General features: G+C 33.5%; 1 protein-coding gene across 12 annotated transcripts in view; it reads right to left on the reverse strand.

The window, feature by feature from the left end:
• RYR3 (ryanodine receptor 3) overlaps nucleotides 1-20,602 on the reverse strand; it is an 833,777-nt gene that overhangs the window by 253,218 nt on the left and 559,957 nt on the right. For 10 of the 12 annotated variants that reach the window (XM_074235021.1, XM_074235020.1, XM_074235023.1 and 7 more), the window contains 7 exons: nucleotides 20,166-20,439; nucleotides 18,114-18,228; nucleotides 15,305-15,434; nucleotides 13,545-13,648; nucleotides 9,426-9,561; nucleotides 2,144-2,324; nucleotides 475-586 (listed from right to left, as the gene is read on the reverse strand). In XM_074235021.1, the coding sequence (XP_074091122.1) occupies nucleotides 475-586; nucleotides 2,144-2,324; nucleotides 9,426-9,561; nucleotides 13,545-13,648; nucleotides 15,305-15,434; nucleotides 18,114-18,228; nucleotides 20,166-20,439 (1,052 nt within the window). The remainder of the gene's footprint in view (nucleotides 1-474; nucleotides 587-2,143; nucleotides 2,325-9,425; nucleotides 9,562-13,544; nucleotides 13,649-15,304; nucleotides 15,435-18,113; nucleotides 18,229-20,165; nucleotides 20,440-20,602) is intronic. The other 2 variants (XM_074235022.1, XM_074235017.1) reach the window with 1 other exon arrangement.

A 20,602-nucleotide genomic window follows, 5' to 3' on the forward strand; every position in this document is an offset into this window, starting at 1 on the left:
GCCTCAAGTATCTCCCCATTCCAATGTATCCTCCATTCAATTGCCATAAATAAAGCCTATAAATAAACATATAAGGATAAATTATTTCATGGTGCTAAATTTGGTGAGAAAAATTACTTTTCATTATGAGATTGTTTTAATATCAGGGTTTGTTACATTTTTGCCAAAACAGAGGTAAGATGAGTCATAATTCAGTGATACTTTCCAAAATGAAAAGTGTACAAAACATACTGAATGTATTCTATTGAGAAATCACATAAAATATAGGGATATCTTACATATAGAAATTTCTAAAGAAACTAACAAAATTTGAAATTAGGAATGAAAACTATACTTGACTTTAGCCATGGTTCTTTAGCCAAGGATTATGAGAAAAATGTATTGGCAAAAAAGCATAAAACCACATTTAGAAAAAGTACACTGCAACTCATTCAGGTATCTTGCAGCTAATCTAAAGGAACTCCCACTACTTACGTGCATTTCAGGTGCACAGCGGCCCAGTAGGTCTATGAGAGCTGAATAAAAAGACATGATAGAATTGCCCATGTGGACAATCTCCTCCTCACCGTCATCCTCTTCTGAACTGCTGAGAGAAAATACAAACACATTGGAGATGTGAGGCAATCTGGGAAGCAATGGGCTATATTTTGAGACAAAGGAAACAGGAAGTTTGGATGACTGCTTTCTATTAAAAAAAATTATCATGTCTCACCCAGGCAGGAGTCCATTCAAATTTGAGCTAAGTTTTCAAGAGCGCTCTTATTCAAATAGACATTAATTTCCAAGTATCAGGAATATAGGTACAGTAATTATTTTTTCATAAAGTTTGAGAAATCTAAATATTGGTTTATATTATATATACATATATAAGGTGTTTATGGTGAATCAGGTCTATAATTCTAGGTTCTCAAGGATATTAAGACATAATAAATCTGCCTAAGTCAAAATTACATATTCAAAATTCTGGTCATAGTTTAACCTCAAATCTCACAATTAGCTATTAACATCAGTTCTTTTTCCTTTTAAAGATTTGTCTAGTAAAGCTACCCAAACAAATTCTGGAGATTTGGGTCAGGACACTTGGATTCTAGTACTGATTACTTGTTTAACTTTTGTGATAAGTCACTTCATTATTGTAGTGAACACTTATTTTCTCAGTTCTAAAATGAAAAGGTAGAACAAGATGATTTTATAGATTTTTTCAATCTCTCAATTCCATGATTTTCAAAATTGTCTTTGAACAAGGAGAAGGAAAATAAATTTCATTACTTTTTATATAATTGGTAAAGGATGGAAGTGATATTCCTACTGTCTAAAGAAAGTTTTAACTAATACTAAAAAAAGAAATGACAGAAATAGAAGAAAAAAGTGACTAATTCATATATAACCAACCTCTGAAAATCAAGAATTTATATTAATTATCATTTCTGACTTTTACACTTTCCTATTCAAATGGGGCTCAGTATACTTATAAAATTAATCCTCACACTTTTAACACAGGAATTAGTAATATCAACATATTTCTGTAGCTTGTGAATGTTAGGATGAACCCCACAGGCAAATTAACTAATTATTTTTCAAAATTTTTTATGTTTTTTTCTGAACATGAGGGTTTTGTAGGGAATCATGTCTATAATTCCAGGTTCTCAAGGATATTAAGTCATAATAAATTTGAACTATGTCAAAATGATTAATGAAACTGTCTTAGGTCATACAAATAATTAAATGGACTAATTTTGACCTCAGTTATCTTGAAAGAAGATACTATAAATGAGGGAGAAAGACCTCTAATTGAAATACTGTGAATGACTATGTGGCCCTTGAAGTGATTCTCTCAATTATAAGTCATGTAACTTATTCCAAGCAAGTGTAATAGTAGATGTTAATGAAGAATGGTCATGGAAGAAGAAGAGTGTTAGGTTTATTTGCAAGACCCATTAGCTGGATTATATCCTAGAATAGAATAAATGAACATGACAAAGGGGTTTTAAAGTGTTTTCATTATATTACTGAAAGATCAAAATTTTCTTTAGTATACAACTGATGTTTCATAATTCATTTCTCTTATTCATAGTATATAGGAAATCACTCTACTAATTTACAAGTTTTAACCACTTGCCAAAAAGTATTTCCATTTACTTACATTTCTCTCTTATATCCCTGAGAAGGAAGATCAAGGGCTGGGTTCTCAGAAATTTTAATAGCTCCTTGCATGGCTGCCAACAGACCATTTCCTCCTTCACCCCTCAGAGCTGGTCCAAAGCACTCTGGACGTCTTATAAGAAGTTTGACAACAACACTAGCATTTTCTTCCACACTTTCACCTGTGGAAAATAAGCATTAGTCTCTACTTCAAATAAAAGAATGACAGAAGAATTAACTTCTAATTATTTAGTTTGGTTATAAATTTCATGAAATCTGGAATTCACTATATTAGGAAGCTGTAAAGATAGAGGGAAATTTGGTCTGTCTATAAAGCAATTCTGTCTGTTTACATAAAGTTATCAAATTCAACATATTGACAGTGGTATTACCTTGTTCTGAATTTTATCAAGTTTCAACTCTTCAGAGGCAAGAAATAGTTCAATCTACTAACTGAAAGCAAAAGAATATTAAGACTTTTTAGAAAAACCTCAACAAAGATTTGCTGAAAGAGAATTGTTTTCTTCTTTGGGCATAGATAGTTACAACTCATCTTGGTGGCTAACAATTTACATCATGACAATGGCCATAAACAGGTGGATTATGGTTTTCCAAAAAAAATTTGATTCTTCAAAGTTCATCAAAATATTTATTATTCTCTTTCTTCTTGTAGAATCTTCTTGGTTCCTAATCTAAGATCATAAATTTACAGCGTTCTAAAGAGGTTTTTCTATTGCTTTACAATAGAATTCTATGTTACAATCATTGAGTGAATTTAAGATACTCAAAGTCATTATTTTCTGGGAGATTCTTATAGAACTAATAAAAATGAAATGGAAAAACTTCTTTTAGAAACAATACAATTAAGATGTCTTTGGGCAGCTAGTTGAATAGAACACTGGCCCTACTGACTGGAGTAGGAGGACCTGAATTCAAATTCATACACAGACACTTGACAAGTACTAACTGTGTGATCCTGGGCAAGTCACTTAACCCTAATTGGTTAAAAAAAAAGAAAACTTAATGGATGCCTGATAAATAATATTTGTAGTATTATCTAGAATTTCCTAATTAAATTATTTTACATAGCAAAGTCTTATGCTTGGTAAAAAAAATCCAGTATTTTAAAATTGTTACTATCAGAATAGGAATTAAATAGTGTATAATATATTTAAAAGAAAATACAAATATTATATAATCACTGGGGAGATGATATTGAAATGTTGGTTCATTTTTAGTTGAATATAGAATCCAGACTTAAGAATACTTTAGAATTTAACAAAATCATTGTAGCAAATGGGCCTATCTCATACTAACTTTAATAATTATAATTTATATAATGTTTTAAGGTCCTTCAATGAATCATGATAATTACTAGTTCAGAGTCCAAGGGCTCTGGGGAACTACATTCATACAAGTGTAAACTAAGTTAAATTCACTCAAATTTATCACAATAAATCTTGGAAGAATAAAAAGCTTTCTAAGTTGCAATAGGTGGTTCATTTACTTGAAGTAATAACAACTTCAACCAAGATCCTCTATAGCAAAATTATTTGAGGGGCCCTTTAGAATTCATTTTCAGGGACTTTGGTATCCAAAAATAACAATAATTCTGTTATGGCTTTAATTATTTTATATGTTTTCCCTTTCACAGACAAATTCCTAGGGAAAAAAACAACTATCAACACTTAGTGATTTAATTTTCCTCTTACCTATTTCTTAGCCCTTTGCAATAAGGCCTTCAACTTCATCATTTACCAGAAATAGTCTTTTTTTTTTTTTTAGTTTTTTTTGCAAGGCAAATAGGGTTAAGTGCCTTGCCCAAGGCCACACAGCTAGGTAATTATTTAAAGTGTCTGAGGCCAGATTTGAAGTCAGGTACTCCTGACTCCAGGGTCGGTGCTCTATCCACTGCCACCTAGCCGCCCCCGAAACAGGTTTTTTTAAATTGCTTTTCTTAAAATATATGAAGTTATCAGAAATACCTATATAATTAAATTCGTTTTCAAAGTAGTATATATTAAATTCATTATAGTATGACAAAACTATCCTGCTTGCCTTTTTTCAGCTTCCTTCTGTTCTCGTCTATGTATATTTAAAGTGCATAGGAATTGTTTTACTGATGGTCTTTTCCCTTTTTGGTCTCTCTATCCCCAATTCTTTGTAATCACTTTCTCCCACAAAAATAGAAGTCTTTCCTTGTAACCAAAAAGAGGTTAAGAAAAAGAAATTCATATATTTGACTATGTCTGAAAATTCATTCTGCACTTTAAGTATATCACCTCCCTGCTAAAAGGATGTATACTTATTCATCTGTTGTAATTGGCCATTGTGTTTATCACAGTTCTTAACTCATTCAAAGAGGTTTTCCTTTACAAAATGATTATAACCATAAAAGTTTTCCCTGTTGTACTCATTTCATTCTATCAGGTCACACAAATTTTCCTAATGAATCCATCACTTTTATGATTTTATAAGGTACAATAATATTATATCCATATTCATAATTTGCACAGGAACTTCTCAGCTCATGAGGACTCACTTTTTTTTTCCAGTTCTTTGAGTTAAATATTTTTGCTGAAAGTTTTGCTCTAAATATTTTTGTGCATATAGTCCTATTGTCCCATGGTTCCTTTTGCTCTTTTTTAATTATTTGGGAGACAATCCTAGTAGGAATATCATTGGATCAAAGGGTATGGACAGGTTAGTTCCTTTAGGGGTACATTTCCAAATTGCTTTCCAGAATGGTTGGAATTATTCAAAGCTCCAATAATAGTGCAAGAGTATACATGTCCTCTCGAACTAACTACAATGATTGTCTTTTTTTGCTAATAATTCAGTACTTTTACAGCATTCAATAGAGATTGATTTATAGCTTTTCTTTCTCATTTTTAGATATCAGAAACATATAGCTCTAATAAAAACAGCTTGATCTTTCTTTTCCAAATTTTTGTAAAACATTTTCATGCCAGAGATTTATTATATCTAACTTTTTAAAAATTATATTCAGGGACTTCACTTATTTCTCACTTATATTTTTAGATAAAATACATACATACATACATATATATATATATATATATATATATATACACATATATATATATATATATATAGCTAAGTGACATAATGGATATAGTGTCAGATCTGGAGTCAGAAAGACCTATGTTCAAATCCATTTGGACAAGTCACTTAATGTATATTTGTCTCAGTTTACTCAACTGTAAAAGGGAGCTAATAACAGCACCTACATGGCAGAATTATTGTGAGAACTCAATGAGAATACTTGTAAAGTGCTTAGCAGAATGCTTGACATATAGTAGGTGATGTATAAATGTTTATTCCCTTCTTCTTACCCCTTTTTGCTAGATTTGTCTACTAGGGGTTAAAAAAATACCACATCAAGGTCTCCAAATACTATATTTTTGCTGCCTACTATAATTCAAATAGAATTTAGTTTAACTACTTCCATGTTTATATATTCTTTTGTCATGTAACCATGTAACTTAGTTATGAGAAATAGCAAATCTTTGCCTTTCTTCCTTAATTCTATTCTAGTTTATTAAATTTTTTCTTTCTTCTTTTAAAAACAATAAAACAGAACAAAATTATAGCTAAGCCCTGTGCTTATCTTTGTAAATTCTTTCTGTGACCCTTGAAAACAGTGTATTTCTAAAGGGATATTTGTCTTTTCTTTCATTATTAAACATAAGGTCCTCTTAATCATCATTTAACTCTTCAAATTACTCAGATGTATTTACCATTCCATATTTCTTTTGTTGCCTGTATTTGTGTTTCAAAAATTTTATCCATCTCTAGTCTTTTCATCAGGAATGCTTTAAGGTCCTCTTTTTAAAAATTCATTTTTTAATCTCAATAGAATTCTATTAAATTTGCAGGTAAGTTACCTTAAGAAACGTCCTGAGAGTATGCTTTAATTATTTTCCCTGTTAGGATACCATATAATAAAAATCTCTCTCATTTAAAGTAATTGTAGAGCAGTTTGGTATGATCTGAACTTTGGTACTTGAACTCTCTGTTTCCTTCAGTATTTTTTCTCTTTTTGACTTAGGAATACTAGATTTTAGCCATGAAAATTTGAAATTTCTTTCAGGATGAGAATGGCGAATTCTTTCTATTTTTGCTATACCATCTGGATCAAATAACTTTGGGTATGTTTAGTGAAATATGGTGCTGAAGTTTTGGTTCCTATTCTCAGGAAGAGCAATGATTTTAAAATGAACTGTCCTTACATTATACACAGTAATAGCAACATTGTGAGATGGTCAACTATGATGGACCTAGCTGAGAGACTTGTTATGGAAAACGCCATCCACACCCAGAGAAAAAACTATGGAAACTGAATGTTCACTTTTAAAAACTTCTTTTTATGTTTTTTTCTTTTTTGGTCATGCCCCCCCCCTTAGCTCTAATTCCTCTTTTACAATATGACTAATATGGAAATATATTAAACACGATTGTATGTGTTCAACCTCTATAGGATTGTTCACTGCTATGGTGACAGGAGAAGGGAGGAAGCAGGATAAAAAAATGAGGAACTCAAAAGCTTGCAAAAGGATGAATGTAGAAAACTACCTCTGCATGTAAATGTAAAGTAAATAAATAAATAAAAAGATAATTCCTCCAAAATTTTTGCAGGTCTAACTCCTAGTCTTTAGATATTTCCTTCCATTATTTCTTGCCTTATAGACTATTTAATTCTATTCATTTCATTTTTTTCAGGAAGTTCAGTATTTGAATAAGTCCAATATTTTCCCCCACTTCAACAAACATTTATTAAGCACTGTGTAGAAGACAAGAATATATTTGTGACTCAGAACATAACAGAGGGAGCAGGGCACGGCAGGGAAGGGAATGGGCCTTGGGGCAGGCATTGGATTAAGCTCTTTTATAAATTATCTCATGTGCCAGATAGGTACTGTTATTTTCTTCCTTTTTTCAGTTAAGGAAACTGAGGTAAAATATATAGGCATTTTTGCTTATTTTTTTTTAGTTAAGGTTTTCTATCTATTCTTCTAAACTACTATTCTCTATCTAAATTCCCATGCCGACCCTTTCCCTCAATTTAATTTCCATTCTAATTTTAATTTAAAAGAATCTTTTGCTCCATTTATTCTAATACTTTTAGAATCTTTGAGATCAAGGCATTCTTGACTCTGAGGTTCATCCTTTATTTGCTGCAGTTATTCTTTTCTTCTGGGTTTTATGCTCTAGATTTCTGAATTTCTTTACTGTGTTCAGTATTTTCTTTTGTCCGTTCATAACTCTCATCTTAGTTTGTGATGCCCTGTTCTGTCTCCTTCTATACTCTTAGTGGACAGACCCTGTTTGGTCCTGTCCTCTCTAACATTTTAAAGCTATAGATGCCACTTAAATTCCAGAGAGGAGGCTGATACTAGATCCTGATGTGCTTCAATCCCAGATAATACTAGGGATTATTCTAGTCTCAGTCCTCTTGAAAGTTCTCATTAGATGTGGCGCCAGTTATTGAGTTGGTTCTGTCTCTTGCTGTAGCTCCAACACAACAAAGAATGCATTGCCTCCCCCCCTCCCTATAGTATTTTATAGAGATTAGGTTTTTCTCTTTTGTTTAATTGCTCTGTCAAGCCAGGGCTGAGAAATTGCTGAGATTGTAGGTTGTAGTATCTGATCTTTAAAAATTAAGCTACTTCCTGCCTCTTTTGGAATAACTGAGCTTACTTGAAGGTTTCTGGCCATTTTCTTGTACAGACTTGGATTAGATGGAGAAATTTATCACCATTTCTCTTGGGCCTTATTGTTCATTATACTATTTGTGCTTTTAGATCTTTGATAGCATGTGTATAAGAGACCTTTTACATTATCATTAAAACCAGAATTCACAAAGATTTCTTATTTACTAAATCAGACCCCCCATCTTGATCTTTCTTCTTTTTTAGGTTTTTGCAAGGCAAATGGGGTTAAGTGGCTTGCCCAAGGCCACACAGCTAGGTTATTATTGAGTGTCTGAGACCAGATTTGAACCCAGGTACTCCTGACTCCAAGGCCGGTGCTTTATCCACTACGCCACCTAGCCGCCCCTCATCTTTCTTCTTAGGGTGAAAAAAATGTAATAATACTATCACCCACTTTCTGGAAACTCATATTTTGGGATTTTTTGTAATACTGCTCTTTCCTGGTTCTCCTTCTACCTGTGTGATTGGTTTTCCTTAACCTACTTTACTAGTGCATCAATAATATAATCACCCTTGTGTGGATATGTCTTGGGGGGGGGGGGAGGATTTTCCAGGATTCTGTCTTTTGCCCTCTTTTCTCCCTCTAAATTTGCTCCTTGGTGATCTCATTAAATCCAATGTGTTAAATAACATCTTTATGAAGATGTCTCCCAAATTTAATTAACCATTTCCAGCCTTTCCTTTGAGCCTCAAGTAGACATTTTCAACTTCCTCTTGGACATTTCAAATTGTGCAGTAGGAATCTCAAACAGAATATATCCCATACAGACTTTATAACTTTTCCCCAAACTACCACTTCCTTATTTATTGCTACCAAGATTGCTACCAACCTTCTAACAGACCTTTGAAACTCCCATGTTCAAAACCTTGATGTTAAATCATAACTCCACTCTTCTTGAACCCACACATTCTAACACTGTCAATTAGTATTTCTACTCCATGACTTGCATTTTTCTCCTCTTTACTCACACAATAAACTGTTCCACCAACTACAGTTCCAGTCTCACAAATACATTATTCTTCTCTCATACCCTATGGTTTAGTCAAACTGGTCTTGGCTATTCCTCATGCACACATTCTACATCATATAGTGTCTTTGCATTAAGCTATACTACATGACTGGAATGCATTTCCTCCTCACTTCTGACCTTAATTCCCCCCCCCCCCCGTTTCCTTTAAAACTCAAATAAAACATCATCTTTAACCTGATTCCTCTAAAAGTTAGTGCCTTTCTTCCCCCTAAAATTATCTTTTATGGCACTAGGTGGCGTAGTATCAGTCCTGGAGTTAGGAGGACCTGAAACCTGAAGTTTTTTTTTTTTATGGACCAAAATGAGCATTTCTATAAAATAGTGTAATAAAAGCCATGATTGCCCATGAAACTGCAAATTTACTTTGTATAACTTCCTATTCTTTTAAAATATATAATAAAGTTATCATGTAAATTTCTCTTTTTCTTCCTTCCCCCTCCCCCTCTTTGTTTTAGTATATATCAAAATCTGGCATGATATCATTGTCTTTTTAATAACTACTTGTTGATTGACTCACTATTCACAAAGACAGCAAATCGTAGGAAGGACAAGTAACGCTCCCCTTCAATAGGATTCCAGCCAATGTCAGGATATCCCTTGGCTAAGAGCATAGGGCAGCTCTGCAGACCACAGCCTGCTAAGTATGTCACCACCTGCAAAGCATGATAGAATGGTAAATATATCTGTAAACATATATTTGTTTCTATGGAGTAATAATATGCCTGTAGAAAATATAGGAACTATGAAATTTCTTCTTTCCATAGGCTAAGGAGAATCCGAACATTTCTAGATGTGAAATTCAATGTGTTTTAATAAAAATGTTACACCTATTTTTGTTTCAAAGAAGAACTATTACTAATCAAGAAATAGATGTTTTCAGTTACCTTGCATCAAAATATAACTGTTATTGAGGTCTAAATGGGAAAATTTAGATAGCTCTTTATTTAGTAATCAGTTTCCAGGTCTTCCTCTGGTTCCAAGGAAGTAGGATGGGAAATGGAATTCTAGACAGTAATATATAGAAGCACAAATATCTCTTAGTGGAACCTAAAGGAGCTGGCTTTGAGAGGCTCTCCAAGGAATTCTGTGGCTATCTGTTTACACTGTGATGACACTATGGTTGATTCACAGATATACCTATTCTGTGTCTTAATACCAGTCATCAACAAAATTTTACACCATTTTTCAGGTTGCAATATAAGGAACAGACCAAGGTAGTTTGTAGAAACGTCAACCTATGTGCTCTCTTATAACTTAATAGAAGTTTCAGAGTTATTGGGACTATATCCACAGAATCTCAGATTTGGTTTTGTGGATATTTTAGACACTATGCCTTTACTTCTCATAAAGACATTATTATATTAAGACTGAATTCTTTTGGGAGGAAAGGAACAAAATAATAGACTATTGCAAGAACAATAAAAACTTGGCAAAATATTATAGGGAGGACTTTTTAATTCTCATTCTACTAACTTTTTTCCTGCTAAGATTCCACAAAATGAGATTTTTAAAATCTTATAAAATCTGCCAGTTTTCTAGGCATTTCCCAGACCTCTTCTTATCTCTTCTCAACACCATGAAAAAATTAAGAAAGTATAAGTTAAGTATAGAGGCTATTAGTAAGTTATCCAGTCACTCTTTAAAGTAGTTTCATTCTAAACTGCTCTCATTTTGATCTTATGATCAGCAACGAGAGTAACAATGTTTTTGTTCCTTGGAATGCCCTCTGAGGAAAATTTGTTGCTGACTCAACTGACTGAAATCTGTGCAAGGAATTACTAAATGCTCATAACTTAAAGAGACCATAAAAATGATTCAATATCCTTATTTTAATAATGAAGAAATTGAACCCAGAATGATTAGGTGACTTTGCTTACATCACAACACCAAGTCTTCAGATTCCAAGTCCAAAATCTTTTTACAGGGTCGATTCCTATTAAAAGTACCATTTAAAAAAGGTGGGAGGAAATAAGTCCTTTATTACAATTTGAAATACAGTCTTAACTTCTGATTCCCATGGTATCAGGTAGTTGCTAGGGCTGCCAGCTGCTGCTGATTTCATTTCAGATTTTCATTTTCAAACTAGCACATCTGCATTTTTCTCTAACAAGTTGATAGAGTGGTTATTGTCATTATACTTGAAAAGGAACAAAATGACATCACTATTTTGGGGTCAAGATACATTGTGTCTGATTGTGGCTGAACAAACCAATATGAATTTGGAAGATCTACCACAGGTCAGGTATAAATTGTCCATATAAATATTTGGAGTGGAGATATCTCTAAATTATGTATCTCATGTTTCTTTTAAGTTAGTACAATTCTTTGCTCATGGAGCAAAGAACCTTTTTGGATGTATGTGGGCATGCCAGGGATAGGGTTGTCTTGTGCCAGTGACTTCCATGTCTTCCAATTGATTTCAAAATTCTTCGGAGACTTTAAAAGTGTCCTTAATCACTTCTTCTGACTTCTGTGTGGGCACCTGCCTTGTCTGATTTCTCTAGTAAATATTATTTTAAGCAATTGAATGTTTGGCATTTAAACATTGTGGCCAGACCACTGGATTTACACTTTCTGAAATAGAGTATGAATAACTGACACTTTATCTCAATAAAAGAACTCAGTAATTGGTACCTTATCTTCCCAGGTGATTTTCAGATTCTTCCTAAAACAGTTTAAATGGAAATATTCAGTTTCTTGTTATATTGTCCAGGTTTCACAGGCACACAACAATGAGGTCAATATAATAGTTCTGTAGAACTTCAGCTTGATAGGCAACTTAATATCTCTTCTCTCCCACATTTTCCTTTGGAGCTTTCCAAATACTGATCTTCTGGCAATGCATATGTCAATCTCTTCATCAATGTATATATCCCTGGAAACCCTAATAAGCTTTGAATTTATTCATGGCATTCAAAATTTCTCCATTTGCTGTAATCAATGGATTCACATAAGCATGCTATGGTACTAGTTAGTGGAGAATCTCTGTTGTCTTGGTGTTAATTGTCAGATCAAAAGTAGTAGAAATGACAGAGGAAAGGTCCATATTCTTTCATTTCAGTCTCAGAGGTGCACTGAATACACAATCACCTGCTAAGTAAAAGGTTAGCATCAACTTCTTTACAAGTTAAATAATTTACCATCAGTGTGGTAGCTGGCCTTGATGCCATTGATCTGAAAATACGACTAAAAGGCATTGGAGAAAATACACAGCTCTGCTTCATTATTTTGGTAAGGAGGAAAACACAAGAACATCATCTATTATACAGAATACTTGCAAGAATGCCATAATGGAACTATTCTGAACTGTTGTATGAATGTGGAGGTCCTGGGTTCTCTACGATATATCTTCCAAGGGCTGCCTTTGGAATTTTCTTATTTTTTTGGCAGTGTCATTTCAAAGACTAAATTGAGGCTATGATAAACTATGTTTAAAGATCTATTATGAACTGCTTTTTTCAGGTGCAAAGGGGAAATATGATTGGTCTAGCAATTCTCTACTAGCACTATTGGTGACCAGAAAAATCTAAGTTATTGATTTTCTTTTAGATTTACATAGAGTTTGACTAAGTTTAAATCATTTAGAATGCGCACTGTGGAAAGCAGAGCTTGTAAAGATTAAATAATATACATTGGTTTTAATGTACACTGGGTTGTAGGAATTTTCATAACAAATCTGAGTCAAAAAAGGTCATTCCCTTCCCTAAATAAATGACTGAGAGGATTTGTCTTTAATATGATGACCTCATTGCCCAAATTCTTCCTTCTCCCTAGATTAGTGTTTATATTTGTCACTTTAAAAAAGTAGAAAAGGTTGCTCCCTGGGTCAATTTTTTTCTTAAGGAATTAATTCCTAGCTCCAACTCCCTAAAATATTACTTGGTATGATACATTCTGATGAAAATTACAAATTTAATATTAACAATTTATAGCAAAAAGTAAAGTTAATTGTTGCTTTTATTACACCTAGTCAGATAGCTCATTTGATTAAAAGACAGTTTGGCATTATTGAAACTGGAGTTGTTAGTTTAATTTTATAGATTCTTCCTCTAGTTAGGCCTTTTGCAAATGCTATTGGTTATAAGAGGAGAAAGTGAAAAGGATATATTTCTGCAATATTATTTATATCAGAGAAACAATAACTTAAAACACATGAATGTCAGTACCATGTTTTTATGCATGTATAAATCACATTTATATATTTATTCTGAATAAAGATATTTATCTAACCTTCCCTACATTAGTCCATTAAGTCTTTGAAAGCAGGTAACTTCCTAACATTTCTTAGGTGACAGTTCAGTGTTATTTACCCAATGGTCAATAAATGCTTGCTTACTGGACTCATGCATAAAAATACACAAACAAATATTTATGATATGTACACTTAGAAACATAATACAGAGTTACCATTATTATTATATCATCACTATCATATTTTTCTTGAAGGATGCTTACATAGTTTTTTCATAGGAATTCTTTTAGGTTGACTTTTCATTAATTCATACACACAGAACATTTAATAAGTGTTTACAATGTGCTATATACTTAGAATAAAAAGACAAAAGTGAAAAAAAATTTAACTTTTATTTTCCTTGCCTTTGTTGTATAAATTACATTACTCTAAAAGAGTGGTTACCTTCTCAAGGTCTGGCTCTTCCAAGCCCAGTGCCAATTCATTATTGTCCATGACTGATGAAGCTGCCACATCAAGAGGAGTAGAACCCCTCATTGCTGGAGAGGCTGAAGAAAGACAGAAAAGAACAGAGAAAGAGAACAACACAATACAGTCTTAAGGCTTTCTGTAGATGAGAGAATATAGCAGATATATTGGAACCTAAGTTAATGGTTTATTTTATACCAATGGGAGACAGCCTCCCTTTGACTAAGAATATCAGTTTGTCTGAGAATGGCAATTTGAATAGGATTTTGGAAGCTAAAATAAGTTAAAAATCAGGATTGGAAGGTTGGTACTCTTTTTCCTTTTCATCGTCTTAAACTGAATATGGAAGAAATTTATGATTCAGTACTGTAAAAAGAATACCTCCACTGATATAAAAAGTCCCCAGTGTTTAAAGATTTGCCCCCTCCAGGCAGGAAATTTCATAGAAACCACCAATACTGTGCCCATTTTACAGATGTAGAAATGAGAAATGGAGGTGTCATTTTTAGTATCATTGAGAATAGTAGTGATCAGGTATCGTGAATCCTAATATATAATTTGACTCGTAAGCCCCACTTAATTTTGGAAAATGTAATGTTGTTAGTTTTCATATTTAAAAGTCTCCTAAAGTCTCTGGATTCCTTGCTTTAGTCTTAGGCTGAAATAAATGAGAAAATAATTTCTACCTCCAGTAAATGTCAGACAAAATCATATTGCAAATTAGTACAGCCTAGAGGTATTTTAGGAAGAAAATACTGAAATAAGTGAATTACATATGTATATGTAGTGGTATACATGTATATATATATAATAAATGTATTTTATTTACATACATAAAATGAAATTCTATCTGAATGTCTCATCATATCATGGAAGTAATCCCTAGTTTTCAAAGATTATGCCAATGGTACTAACTTTGACAGATCCCATTTCAATGTAAAGGTTTCAAATAAAAATATCAATAACCTGCCATTCAAGGATCAGCCCAGCTGAATTTGGAGAAGTTCATTCAGCAGAAATAATAATGAGGGATGTACCATAGTAATTCATGGAGATTATCTGTTAAAGTATTAATGGTTTATAATCTGTGTTGGTAGGAGAACCTACCACAATGAAATCATGAACACTAAAAATAATGAAATATACCAGATAAATGAAAGATAAATACAAGTTTACAATAATGAAGTATACAAGATATATAAAAATGTTATAATCTATTATTAAAATTGTTTGAAAGGACTGCTTTCCCAAAGAAGTGACAGATTTACTGAGGTCCAATCATACTCTCTATTTCCATGTGACTAATAACTAATAACATGCATTAGTAAGCTGGAAGGACAGGGATAGGAATGTAGTCCATTACCACTAAATAGAAAAAAGGCTATCTTGTCCACAGATTGAACCCTTCACACTGTCATTATCAACATGTTTTATTCAATTGAGTAGGACATGCCACACATGTACTGTCTAGATAACTTGTAAGACATTGGTCCCTAGGGGGATGGGTTGAAATAGGAAGAATGAATTGATGCAAATCTATCTCTAATTACAGAAAAATTAGCATGTAGCATCAGTAACATCATCTTTGAATAGGAAGGGAAAAGTACACATATGAACAGAAAATGAAAGGATACATTTATATTTTCTTTTAAGTCATGTATAATCTCTGCTTGAAAAAATATGAGACATATCATTATTGCTTCTACAGTGAAACCTGAAGCTCTAACATTACATACCTAAACCAACACTGCTATTTTCAAGTAGGTAGCTTAGATGTTCAAACATAGCTTTTTGATTTTGTCTGCTGATTCGGCAAAAATAGCAAAGGAATCGGCAACAGCTAGCAACCATCTTTGGAAAAGCAATCTGAGGGAAAAGTGAATCAAAAAAAGGAAATAATCAGTGTCTGCTAGGAAGTTATCATCAAATCTGCTCATGAAACACTGACTATGAATTATCCAAGAAATAGTTTTTACAACTGAGCTCAGAGATATATCCCTATATTCTTATCCCTTTCCTTTGTATTACATCTACCCCAGGGAGAATCAGGAAAGTTGTTTATTCAGATGAAGTCTATGAGAAATAAATATAGTTTCACAAGCATCTTCTCTGCAGAGGAAAGCCAAACCAAACATTCTGTGTCTAGCTCAGCAGCCCTCTTATTTCCTAAAGACGATATGATATGGTATAACTGTAGTGTTTCCCTAGATGGAAATAAAGTATGAATACATTTTAAAGGAAATTTTAAGGAAAGTAGAAGAGGTGGTAAGTACTTGTACTCAAATGCAAGAATATAAGACATCAGATTAAAGGTTGTAAAAATTAACAAACTCTTCACTGAGTACTATACCTTTTACTGACTCTTGAGATCTTTTCAATTATTCCAGCCAATAATGAATTATACATTTTTTGTTAATTATTACAGTACTTGGAATCTGTACTATGAAATTTAGGAATTTACTATAATTGGTCTAGTATTATTTGCTTTCACTTCACATATATCCTTAATCTCATATTTCCAAAGAGATTGACTTGAGTATTTATACTTTTATATGCTATACTTTATACTCTTTTAAGTAGGAACTTTTGTAAAGAATAGGGACTCAAATGTTTATTGATTGTGGGGTTCAGATCTGAGTTCCCTTTACTAGTTTTCCCCAAAGGGCACTGAGAAAGGCCAGAATGACTGAGTCTTGAGTACCCCTTTTAGAATTAAGGGTGGAATACTTTAGAGCAAGTTAACCTTAATAGGATGATATAGAGACAAATTTCTCCAGAGAACATTAAGGCACTTTCTAAGGGTATTATTACTAGAAAGATCAGACTTCTGAAAGATAGAACAAGACCAGTTGAAATGGAGTACTAAGCTTCAGTCTGGTTTTTAATTTCTCACTCCTTAGAGATTTTGTATGGGATATTACAAATCACTGGAGACCTGACACCTCTGTATGTTTTTGAAATTTGCTTGGTCTATTAGAGAGAGAGGCTATCTAATCCCATTGAGAATTTGGGCTGAGTAGTACTGTGTTACCCTGTAAACTCATTTCCTTCTACAAAAGTGAAACATTTTTTTGCTAATAGATGTTTCTTCCACCAGCAGAACAATCACCAGGCAGTGCGCCACAAAGTCTAATTTCATTAGAAGTGCTAGACATATTGGAAATTAAGGGGATGCCCCTCACTGGGGGAATGGCTGAACAAACTGTAGTACATGAATGTGATGGAATACTATTGTTCTGTAAGAAACTGTGATGAGGTGGATTTCAGAAAAACCTGGAAAGACTTACAAGAACTGATGCTGAGTGAAGTGAGCAGAATCATGAGAACATTGAACACACAGATTTAGCTTTTCTCAGTAATACAATGATCAAAGGCAGTTCTAAAAGACTTGTGATGGAAAGTGCCATCTACATCCAGAGAAAGAACTCTAGAGTCTGAATGCAAACTGATTCACTTTTTAAAATTTGTTTCATATTTTTTCTTTCACATAATTTTTCCCTTTTGTTTTGATTCTTCTTTCATAACATGTCTAAAATGGAAATTGTTTAACATGATTGTACATGTATAATCTATATCAGATTATTTACTGTCAAGGGTTGGGGGAGGGAAGAAGAAACATGTGAAACTTAAAATCTAATGAAAAATGAATGATAAAAAAAAAAAGAAGAAATGCTTGACATATAGGAGATGGACACAATCCAATGGGTATGGGACCTGGAAAAAAATCTCTTTTTAAACAGTTAAGAATTACTAAACTAGGAAGAATTAGAGGTTGAGAAGAACTTGCCTACAGAGGAGGAGACGCAAGCTAATCTTGCTCCTGGTGTGGCTAAGGAAATTCTTTGGGCTTTCATACTACCATTGGTAATAGATTCTAGACCTTTCAATATTATGTTATAATCTACATTTAGTAGTTTTTTTGAGGTGGAACTCAATTAGATACCCAGCTAGGCTAGTAGCAGTTCTGCATGACCCTAGTGTGGTCTCTGTTCCATCCAGGCCTCATTTTGTTCTCTACCTGCCTGGCCAGAATAACTGAGCCAGCAGCTAAAGGGCTGGACACAACTCTTCAGAGCTTTCTTTCCTCTCCTCAAAGCCCAAATGGAAGCAACATATCAAAGCAGAGAGAAGCAGAACTGCTTTGGGTAATGCTGGTCCATGCCCTGGGAGTAGTACTACCTTTTTTTTAAATGAGAAAATATTTTCCCAATGGAGCAAAGCAGCTTGAGGGAACTGTTATTTCTGGGTATTTTCTCTGTGCATATATTTATCTGTGTTTTCTGTCTTTAGGGAATTTTAGTAAGCCAAACAGAGGATGCTACAAGTTTCATGTTTTCAAAGAACAATGAAAGTTCTGCAGTGATTAATCTGTATCACATTAATTGTGTTAGCTGAGTTCTAGACAACACCTTCTGAGACTTTACCTATATTCTCAGGGATGCTTTTGTTAGAACTTGAGAGAGCTGACATTGTGCTAAGTCTGGGAACATTATTTCACTAGTTTTTATCATGAAGGAAATGATAAAACTCTCCTTGAAACAATACCTGAGATTTCTCTCCTCCAAGAACATTCACCATCACCTCCATTACAGTCTCATGCATGCCCAGGACTCTCATGAGGTTGGGATGCTGGTAAAAAACTTTGTTATTCATTATATCCCTAGGGTAAAGAGTAGAAAAGAGCTGTACTTTCTCATTTGCCATCTGTGTTCACTGAAAGTCCTAAAGATAAGAAGACTGAATCACATCTATTGAGCTACCTGGGATAGTGAAAGTGCTATTCTAATTTTACAAATGAAATTGAGGTTCACTAATGAAATTTGTTAGAATTGCAAACTGAACTCAGGTTTCCTGATTCCAAGTTAAATGTTTTGTTTTTTTTCATTATATCATGCTGCTTGGCATAATTTGGCATTAAAATCTAAAATTCACAAAGGAAGAGGCATGGTGAATCATAGCCCTTTAAAATTTAGATTATTCCTGGGACAGTACCAGGTTGCTGTTTCAAGTCCCTCCTGCCCTCTTGTTTTTTTTAAACCACAGGAATGATGATGACAGTGGTGGACCTGGTGAATGACTGGTAGGAGACAGAGAAAGGTTGCTTTTGGATTTGATCTCTTCTAGTGATCACCTACACATCAATAGTTGTCCCTAACCCCTATTCCAACATCATGTTTGGTTAGGCTATTAGAAAACATTTTTCCCCCTGAGGATTCTCTGAGACCTTTCTGTAGATTCTGCTGACTTGGCATGTGAGCTGCACCTGGAGCTGTTAATGGAGTATGTTGAGCAAAGGTGTGAATTGAGTTTTGACTCTGAATCTTCCGTTAACTACTTTTGTGAATGTGGAAAAATAATTTCATCATCTCTTATAACTTTAATTTCCTTATTTGTAAAGCAAGGAGATGAAATCATTTCTAAAATCTACTTCATTACTAATATTTTATGAATCTCTGTGAAATACAGGGGAAGTATTTGTTGAGCAACTAGGTATATAGTGGATAGAGCACTGGATTTGGAATCAAGAAGACTCATTTTCATGAGTTCAAATTTGGCCTCAGACACTTACTAGTTGTGAGTCCCTGGGAAAGTCACTTAACCCTGTTTGCCTCAGTTCCTCATCTGTAAAATGAGTTGAAGAAAGAAATGGCAAATCACTCTAGAATTCTTGCAAAGAACATTCCAAATGGGGTCAGGAAGGCTCAGACATGATAATAACAAATAGTATTTTCTATTGTTGATCAAAGTGTCCTTGGAACTGATCCTGATGATTCAAAGGATACTTTTGCAAACAAAGAAGGGCTATGTTAACTGACAAATTATCTAAATGACTTCTAAATGACTAAAGACTTCTCTCAATAATTAAAAAATCTGAATATCAAAATCTCCTCATTTTCCAATTTGGAATATTTCTCTATTTTCAAAATACTACCCCAAACCTCAAAGGCTATTTTTATTGCAGTCAAGCATAATAGTAATAATAATAATAATAATAACTAGCATTTTTAATATACTTTAATTTTGCAAAATTACCTTATAATTTGCAAAATTACTTTGCAAAGCACTTTACATATGTTATTTCATTTGATCCTCAAAACATCTGTTTGCTATTATTTGGTATTATTATCATTTTACAGATATGGAAAGAGAGGTAGAGAGAGTTTAAATGATCAGGGGCATACAGTTAGTGTCTGACACAGGATAAGAATTGAGGTGGTTCTGACTCCAAGTCCAATACCACTGCACCACCTAGCTTCTCTTGGCTTTTTTAAAGTTTTCTTTAGGTTTCTTTCAGCACTAGGAGAAGGTGTATCTTTCCATGGTCACTGTCTTGTGAGTCTCTTTACATGAGTTACTACATATACATTAATACTGTACATACTCATTCCAAATGAGGATGAAATATTGAACTAATGCGTTTCATTGATCTTATTGAAGAACATCCTGATATGACAGCTGAAGACAGTGTGTCCTGAATAGATACTGAACAAACAAAACACCCTTGAATAGGAATTGAATCAAGACCCTCATAGCCAATTACACATTTTTGCCCAAATATATTCTTTAGAAATATAAAAATAGCAGGGAGTTACATACCCTAGTCCATTAATCATAAGTAACTCTTCTTCCTTCCCCATTCTTACACTGAGGAGGGAGCGAATCTGGCCTAGGGCAGCTAGCAGGTTGATAGTATCCTCTATTGAAGCATGGCTAATTGTATAAGTCTTCCTCATGGCTTGCAGAAGCTCTCCAATGCTATCATACTGCCGACGGAGAAGATTAAACATTATCCTAACAAGTTCTGGGTCCTGGATTTGGTCTTCTTGAGCCCAGCGCACCATGGTCTGTGAGATAAGTTCCTTTAGGGTTGCTGAAAAGCAATAGAAATTGATACAGAGATTGTTACTTCTTTCAGAGTGAACTACAATATATATTATTGATTAGCCATGGCCACTTTGAAGTTTCATTTGACAAAATAATTGAGGTAAAGAGAACCAGAAACTTAAGGATACTTTTAAACACCAAGAAAATGA

This window comes from Macrotis lagotis, chromosome 4 (genome assembly GCF_037893015.1).
Source record: "Macrotis lagotis isolate mMagLag1 chromosome 4, bilby.v1.9.chrom.fasta, whole genome shotgun sequence".
NCBI classification, from domain to species: domain Eukaryota; kingdom Metazoa; phylum Chordata; class Mammalia; order Peramelemorphia; family Peramelidae; genus Macrotis; species Macrotis lagotis.